At 41.7% G+C, this 9,293-nt stretch overlaps 1 protein-coding gene across 1 annotated transcript; it reads right to left on the reverse strand.

The window, feature by feature from the left end:
• Window positions 1–3,990: 3,990 nt before the first annotated feature.
• LOC148190313 (THO complex subunit 3-like) lies at window positions 3,991–5,327 on the reverse strand. The gene is made up of 3 exons (XM_088081718.1): window positions 5,030–5,327; window positions 4,257–4,446; window positions 3,991–4,101 (listed from the first exon to the last, which is right to left on the reverse strand). Exons 1-3 carry the CDS (start codon window positions 5,253–5,255, stop codon window positions 4,041–4,043), a joined length of 477 nt encoding a protein of 158 aa, XP_087937844.1. The 5' UTR covers window positions 5,256–5,327; the 3' UTR covers window positions 3,991–4,040.
• Window positions 5,328–9,293: the final 3,966 nt, after the last annotated feature.

Below are 9,293 nucleotides of genomic sequence, written 5' to 3' on the forward strand. Positions count from 1 at the left end.
TGGGTTACAGTTCATATGGGGGGAGTTATAGGTTAAAAAAGTCAAATAGAAGATAAGTTAAGAATTGCACACTAACATTAAAACACAAAGTTAAAAGACAAAACAGAGGGTATAAAAGCTTCAACTTCAGGAGAGTGCTCATTTCATCTTACACCTCTGAAGGAGTCACATCATTCCAGCCTCTTTGACACTTTAGTTTTTTGCGTGCCTAAATTGACCTGAGGAAGACCTCACTCGGTCGAAACGTTGTCTCGGCACGCCTTCTTTAGTTCTTTATTGTTGACACATATATGTTTATACATTGATAGTTAAAAATTATTGTATTTTAATTCATTGTTGTACATTTTTTATATATTTTACTTATATTTTACTTGTTTTGTAGATATTTTAGTGTATTTAACCCATTGCATGGGTACCTTTGAGGAGGGTTGGACGCTGGTCCGCCGCGGTGGGCGGCGCCAGCGGGCCACCCAACCCCGTTGGGACCAGGAGAGGGACAGGTCCTTTGGATGGAGGGCGAGGGCACCTCCCTTCTCCGAAAGGAGAGGGGGATACTTCCCACCCCAACCCCAACCCCCAACCCCAACCCAACCCTAACCCCAACCTAACCCCAACCCCAACCCCAACCCCAACCCCAACCCTACCCCCAACCCTAACCCCAACCCTAACCCCAACCCCTAACCCTAACCCCTAACCCTAACCCTAACCCTAACCCTAACCCTAACCCTAACCCTATGGACCGGGCACCACGCTTCCCTTCTGGGAGGAGAGTCCCCTACCCTAACCCCTAACCCCAACCCTAACCCCTAACCCTAACCCTAACCCTAACCCTAAACCTAAACCTAAACCCTAACCCTAACCCTAACCCTAACCCTAACCCTAACAACCCTAACCCTAACCCTAACCCCAACCCCAACCCCTACCCCAACCCCTACCCCTACCCCTAACCCTAACCCTTACCCCTAACCCAACCCCTACCCTAACCCTCACCCCTCACCCCTACCCCTAACCCTAACCCTAACCCTAACCCTAACCCCAACCCCAACCCCAACCCCAACCCTAACCCTAACCCTAACCCTAACCCTAACCCTAACCCTAACCTTAACCCCTGACCCTAACCCCTAACCCTATACCCCTACTCCCCTACCCCTACCCCTACCCTAACCCTAACCCTAACTCCCTGACCCTAACCCCAACCCCCATTACCCATACCTCTCATGTAATGCTTAACCCTATATTGACATCAAATTATATAAAATAAGAAATTAATAGAGAAACAAATCCATTTACCCCTCTATAAAATATCAAACATGAATAAACCAATTTATTATAACCCCTTTTCTTTGATAGACAAACTAATAAACAAATAAAAGAAATATAATATAACAAAACAGAATAAATAAATAAACAAATAAATATAATATAATATAACATAATATAATACAATAAAATTAATAAATTATAAACAAATAAATCTGTTCTTACAATCGTTGGGAATAAAGCTCCTGTTGGAGAGTTAGTTTGTTTGTTGTAAGGAGCCACTGAGAGGTCCCAGACACGGGATGTGATGGATGGAGAGAGATCGGATCTGTGCCACGCCTTCATGACACAGCCCACACTTTCCTCATCCCTAACCCCTGACCCTAACCCTAACCCTCACCATCCCCTCAACCCCATAACATCAATCCCACAATGCCTAACCCTAACCGGGACCCTTAATCTTAATTTTAATCTTATTTTAACACTCATATCGCTCACGTCTCCACCGACCTATCCCCTAGCCCTATGAATAATGTCATACCCCAAATCTAAAATTAAACTGCACAAAATAAGAAATTAATGGATATACAAACAAATAGAATAAATATTAAATAAATAAACAAATAAATAAATAAATAAATAAAATCTGTTTTTCATAACCTTCTATAATAAAGTCCTATTTGGAAAATGTATTTATTTTGGGAGTCACTGAGAGGTCCCAGACACGGATTTGATGGATTTGAGTATGCGATCGGACTGTGCACGCCGGCGTGGCACGGTCCATACTTCCTTCATCCTAACCCCTAACCTAACCCTAACCCCAACCCCTACCCTGACCCTAACCCTGACCCCTAACCTCAACCCCTAACCTCAACCCCTGACCCTAACCCTAACCCTAACCCTACCCTAACCCCTGACCCTAACCCTAACCATCCCTTTAACCCCCAATTATTTATTTCATAACGCTTAACCCTAACCGGACCCTTATTCTTATTTCAAGACCCATACCCTCATATGTCTCTACCGACAAATTTCCTAACCCTAATCATCCCCCCTATCCCTATTAATTATACCAAACCCTAAATTGGATATCAAATTATATAAATAAGTAATTAATAGATGAACAAATCAATTTACCCCTATAAAATATACCATACATGAACAAACCAATTAATTATAACCCCTTTCTCATTGATAGATTAACTAATATATAAATAAAATAAATATAATACAATATAACCAAATTAAATAAATAAATAAATAAATAAATAAATAAATAAATAAATAAATAAATAAATAAATAAATAAATAAACAAACAAATAAATAAATAAATCAATAAATCTGTTCTGCACAACTGTTGTGAATAAAGCTCCTGTTGGAGAGTTAGTTTGTTTGTTGTAAGGAGCCACTGAGAGGTCCCAGACACGATGTGATGGATGGAGAGATTGACTCAGTTGGCGCCTTTCTCGGCGTGACACACAGCCCACACTTTCCTCATCCTAACCCCTAACCCTAACCCTAACCTCCCTAACCCTAACCCTAACCCTAACCCTAACCCTAACCCAACAATGGCGAAAAACCTAAAAAATTAGCGTGGCGCAAAAATGGCCAACAAGGCAATAGTATAGTATGAAGCTAAAAAGGTCAACATCTAAGCGCTCCTAAAATGGCTGAAAACCACACAGAATAGCTTGTAGAGACGCCGCAATGTCATATAGAGGGAAATAAAACCAACAATGGCTAAAAAACCTAAAAATTAGCGTATGCTAAAAAAATGGCCAACAAGGCAATAGTATAGTATGGCTTAAAAGGTCAACATTTGAGCGCTCCTAAAAATGGCTGAAAACCACACAGAATAGCTTGTAGAGGCGCGCAATGTCATTCAGAGTGGAAATAAAAACCAACAATGGCGAAAAACCTAAAAAATTAGCGTGGCGCAAAAATGGCCAACAAGGCAATAGTATAGTATGGCGAAAAAGGTCAACATTTGAGCGCTCCTAAAAATGGCTGAAAACCACACAGAATAGCTTGTAGAGGCGCGCAATGTCATTCAGAGTGGAAATAAAAACCAACAATGGCGAAAAACCTAAAAATTAGCGTGGGCGCAAAATGGCCAACAAGGCAATAGTATAGTATGGCGAAAAAGGTCAACATTTGAGCGCTCCTAAAAATGGCTGAAAACCACACAGAATAGCTTGTAGAGGCGCGCAATGTCATTCAGAGTGGAAATCAAAACCAACAATGGCGAAAAATCTAAAATTAGCGTATGCAAAAATGGCCAACAAGGCAATAGTATAGTATGGCGAAAAAGGTCAACATTTGAGCGCTCCTAAAATGGCTGAAAACCACACAGAATAGCTTGTAGAGGCGCCAAGCAATGTCATTCAGAGTGGAAATAAAAACCAACAATGGCGAAAAACCTAAAAAATTAGCGTGGCGCAAAAATGGCCAACAAGGCAATAGTATAGTATGGCGAAAAAGGTCAACATTTGAGCGCTCCTAAAAATGGCTGAAAACCACACAGAATAGCTTCTAGAGGCGCGCAATGTCATTCAGAGTGGAATTTTTTAGGTTTTTCGCCATTGTTGGTTTTTATTTCCACTGTGAATGACATTGCGCGCCTTTACAGGCTATTCTATGTCCTTTTCAGCCATTTTCAGGAGCGCTCAAATGTTGACCTTTTTCGCCATACTATACTATTGCCTATTGATTTTGTGATATATCATCTGATTTGTGGCCGTATGTCTTGGACACTCGGGTGAAGAGTGGAGTGGAGCTGTCAACTGATCACCACCTGGTGTTGAGTTGGATCAGGTGTTGGGGAAGGCTGCTGGACAGACCTGGTAAACCCAAGCATGTAGTAAGAGTAAGAGAGGAGGAGGTGAGAGGAGGAGAGCAGAGAGGAGGAGATGAGAGGAGAGCAGAGAAGAGGAGATGAGAGGAGGAGAGCAGAGAGAAACATCAGAGGAGAGCAGAGGATGCTGATGTTTCCTACCTGAGGATGTTGATGCAGCCGTTGCCGTTGGTGAGGAAGAACATGTCGTTGTCGTTGTTCCAGGAGATCTCGATCTGCTCCTCGGCCTTGGAGCGATGCGTCTTGGCGTCGATGAAGGTCACCACATCGTCTTTGTTCCCCACGGCGATGGTCTGACCGTCAGGACTCCAGCAGATGTTGATGTTCTCTCCTGAAACACACGAGGAGACTCGTGACTGTTTACCTGAGATCATCTCTGATCAATGACTCCGAACATGAAAAGACTGACGGCGACATGTTGACTGATGGTCAGATGTTCTGAATAACGATTTTTCTTTGTATTGATGAAGCAGCAGGAGGGAGCACAGCCTCCGTCAGTCAGTCGTAGAGGGCCTTGTTCAGCACGTGCTGTTTAGGACGTGTCCTTCAGGACGTGTCGCGTCCTGTTTAGGACGGTCGCTTAGGGACGCGTTGCTCAGGACGCCGTAGTTCAGGGCGTGTTTTCGTGAAGTGTCTGGCTCTGAGGGTGCAGCTATGCTAACATGCTAACTTCATAAATCTCAAAGAATATTTCAGTTTGTCTTGATGGTTTTTGTCGGAGGTCACATCTCGCTCACCTCGAATCGACTTCGTCCAATTTGTAAAGAACAAACAGACTTCACGTAGAACGTCAGATTTGAATTCTCAGTTATTTTTATGTCATCCTGCAAATAAATCAGAATGACTCCCTGTTTTTAAAATATTCCTCTCTCGGATTAAAAAGTTGACTCCTCCTGGGTGAGCTGAGCTCGTACCTTTGGTGTTGTCGGTGGCGATGCACTTGGTGGTGCGGACGTCCCAGATGCGGATGGTCTTGTCTCCGGACGCCGTGACGAACAGATCGGGGTTGGTCGGATGCCAGCAGAGCTGATCCACGCTGTTGCTGTGACCCCGGTAGTTATTCTCCTTCACCTGACACACACACACACACACACACACACACACACACACACACACACACACACACAGGCTCAGTGACATCTGGTGACATCACTGGTGTCATCATCCATCAATGAGACCCATATTAACCCTTTGACTCCTCACAGAGGGGTGCTCAGGTAAACTGTGACATCAGCAGTGATCTGTAAACTGGTCAGTCCGTCAGAGGGGTTAATTTAAAACAGCTGAAAACACGAAGAACATCCAACACATTTAAAGAGGATTTAAAAAAACAACATATTAAAGAGATGTGAGCTGAAACAGTCAGATGTGACAGACAGGACGGCTGTTTCTCACAGAGCGACTGTGATACGTGACCTGTGTGTGTGTGTGTGTGTGTGTGTGTGTGTGTGTGTGTGTGTGTGTGTGTGTGTTTATTCAGATTGATCTGTTCTTGTGTTGGTCTTCATTCTTGAGTGATTATTTCGAGGTGTGTGTGGTGAATATTTGGGCAGAAATCTTGAATAATCATGTTTAAAATCAACTTTAATGATTTGGAAAATTCCTCTTTTCAGACATGAAGACGCTTTGTTCACTGAATCGTCCTCACGGCGTTTCTGCTGCTGTTTTTCATGCTTTTATTTTGTTCTCTTATTTCATTTGACACTTTCCAAATAAAGATGGACCTGATTCTCCAGCAGGACAGGGACAGATCTAACATGTTCCCAAGACTCACCAGCCAGCAGGGAACGTTCCCACAACACCAACTAACATTACCTACAAGTCCCAATAATGTTTAAAGAAAACATTTTAATCTAATGTTCAACAAACGTTTTAAGGTGTAATCTTCACAGTATCTGCTGATTTTAATCAACTCAATCTTCAGCTCCAGAGATGAAGCAGGATCAAGGATCTTTGTAATTTCGTGTTTTAAACTTTATTTAAAAAGTGACCAATAAATCTACCTACGGCCCAAAAAATGTTGATTATATCAAATAAATGCTGACTGAGACGTAACGTTTGAGCTAAACACTGAATGAAAATGTAATGTGATATGTTAACAATCAAAAAGATTTAACATGTTCTGATGTTTCTGGAGAATATTAGCTGAACATTAAGAAGAACGTTCTGACAACTAAAATAAACTTGCAGCTGAAAACATTAATGACACATTTGGTTACATTGTAACATTCTCAGAACGTTTTTAGAACCAAAAATTTCCAGCTGGGTCTCTGGGTCCGCACGCTGAAGCGGGCTGTGGACATGTCCGCGCGCTTGAGTGGGCTGTCCATGTCCGCGCGCTGGAGAGGGCTTTCACACATGTCCGCGCGCTGGAGAGGGCTTTCACACATGTCCGCGCTAGACCGGGCAATCAGACAAGTCCGCGCGCTGGAGCGGACTGTCGCACATGTCCACACTGGAGTTGGAAAACATTACAGGAGCGAGACAGTTTGTAAAACTGCTCTAGTGGAGCAGGCTGTCACACATTTTCGCGTTGGACCGGGCTGTCCATGTCCGCGCGCTGGAGCGGTAATTAAAATTAAAATTAAACAAATCAGTGGGGTTACCACAGAACAACACAAAACAAAGAAATAATAAATCAGAATCTAACAAAAATTATAATTAAAGGGGCAGGTCGCACACTTAAGCTTAACAAAATATATCAATCAATAACTGCCCAAGCAGAACTTAAATATAACCAATCATAAACAAAAGGAAAGCTAAAGAAAAGAAAACAAAACCCAAACCCAACAATGACCGAATTACATATAGAAAGTCTTTCAATTTAACCTAATTAACAAATTAATTACATCAGTAGCCAAAATCAGGATTAATCAAAAAAGAAAAAAATACAAATTAACCCATACAACTAATCCAAAAGTAACAGAACGTAACCCGCACGTTTACACACACACACACACTCACACACACTTGTACATACAATATTTAAAATTGTGCTTCGCCCGTGGCGTGCGGCCAAGAGGCGGTGGAGACGAGCAGCAGCGGAGACAAAAACAGCAGCGGCCCCGATCAGCTGGTTACATTAACACCTAGCCAAGAAAAATACTATTAGCATGGCTAAATGACTGAACATGATGCGGTGCGCGCTACGAGACACGCATACCTTTTCGGTCACAGCCGGCACACACACAGACACACACGAGAGGAGGGAGGGAGAGAGAGGAGTCCGGGCTGCGACCAGCGTTTACCTGTGACCACGCTAGCATTAGCCAATTTAGTAGCATCAACCATACCGCAGAGACAGAGAGGACACTTACCACGGCCAACAAATGCAGCAGCACCCACACGGGGCACGGAGCAGCGCACAGGCAACCGCCCTACAACACAACACCGATGCCGTAAGCACACAAACAGACACAAACAACCCGCGAGGTGAAGTAGCGTGCAGCCACACCTGTCGGCCGAGCGACCTCCGGCACGGAAGTGACGCGCTGGTGGAGACGGAGAGAGGCGCAAAAGGTAAAACTGGTGGGAGGAAGGCCGCTTTTATACCAGCCCACCTCATCACGGCCACCAGCTGCGCTCATTACCAGCAGCAGCAAATGACGGCGGATAAACACCTCTATGCTGCTACAATAGCATAAATCATTCATAAAAGTCATAAATTTTACCTTCTCCTGTGTCTTTCCTGGTGTCTCACTTGTGAAGTGTACGGTTGTTGTTGTTTTTTTTGCCGCCATCTGCTGGAAGACTTTATGAAACACGTCCTCTCAAATCTAAAACACAAAAAATAAAAAGATACTGCTTTAGCCATGATTTTAGAAATATTGAGGTCAAATATAAGTTCTGAGAAAATCCCTAACCCCTAATCCTAACCCATAACCCACAGAAATAAATACATAATTAAAATTGCAAAAAACATATATTAAGATTTCCACGGGGCTAAATGCTTTGTTAAAGTTTAAAAATTGTTCATCATTTAAAATTCCCCAAAACAGAAATAAATAATTAAAATTACAAAGACAGAGATAAATAAATAATTAAAATTGCAAAAGAAACATAAATGGAGATTTACAGCGATTTAAATTAATGGTTAAAAGGGCTAAAAACAAGTTAAAAAAACAGTGTTTGACAGTTTAAAGGACAGAGAAGGAAAGTGAGTATAAAAGCACACGTGACTCTCCAGCAGACACACTTCTGCTCTCTTTGTCTCCATGTTTTGTGCGTTTTGACCCTTTGTGGGTCAAAACGTCACCACAGACGCACAATAATGCAGTTTTTTCCCACAAAAACACTTTCTCTTTTTATTTTTTTTTTTAATCATTTTCTTTTTTATTAATTTCAAGTGTAAACTTACAAACACATGAGACCAAAAACATATAAAAGGGTCTGGATTGCTTTGTCTCCACAAAATCAGTCAATTTCTATAACAAGTTCATCTGTTCATCCTCTCGGTTTGTCGTTGATATGTAAACAATGTCCATTTCTCCCATTTCTCTTGACATTTTTCCTCTTGAGTTCTTATTCTGTAGGTTAATTGTTCCATGTTATATATTTCAGCCACAATTTCCAGCCATTCCTCTTGTGTTGGTGGTTCAGCTTTAAACCATTTCCTCGTAATGGCCTTTTTACAGGCTGCCAACAGGATTTTTAACAAGTATTTATCTTCCCTTAATATAGTATCAGCTGTGAAACAACCAAAATACAACACTGTACACGATTTAGATGCATCATAGCCCAGAATCTTGACAATAGTCATGTGAACATCTCCCCAAAATTGCGAAATTCCAGTACAGAGCCAAAATATATGTGAGTGATTTGCATTCACTACTCCACACTGTCTCCAACATGGTTGTGATATATACTGATATTTACTCCTAACGTTGGGTGTAATAAAAAATCTAATTACATTCTGCCAACAATGTTCTCTCCAAGCACGTGAGGATGTAGTAGATTGTTGTGTTTTCCAAATATTCAACCAATCGTCTTCTGAAATATTTATTCCTAATTCTTTCTCCCATTTGTGCTTTATATATATTGTATTCCCTCTTTTCTCCATTAAATGTTGGTATATAGTAGATATTATTCTGTATTTCTTTGAATGGTAGACTCCAATTATTGTTCTAACTATTCCATTTTTATCTAAATTCACGCTATGTTTTATTCTTCTGTCAAAAT

Source organism: Plectropomus leopardus, chromosome 1 (assembly GCF_026936395.1).
Source record: "Plectropomus leopardus strain MGB_pleo_1.0 chromosome 1, ASM2693639v1, whole genome shotgun sequence".
Taxonomy (NCBI): Eukaryota; Metazoa; Chordata; class Actinopteri; order Perciformes; family Serranidae; genus Plectropomus; species Plectropomus leopardus.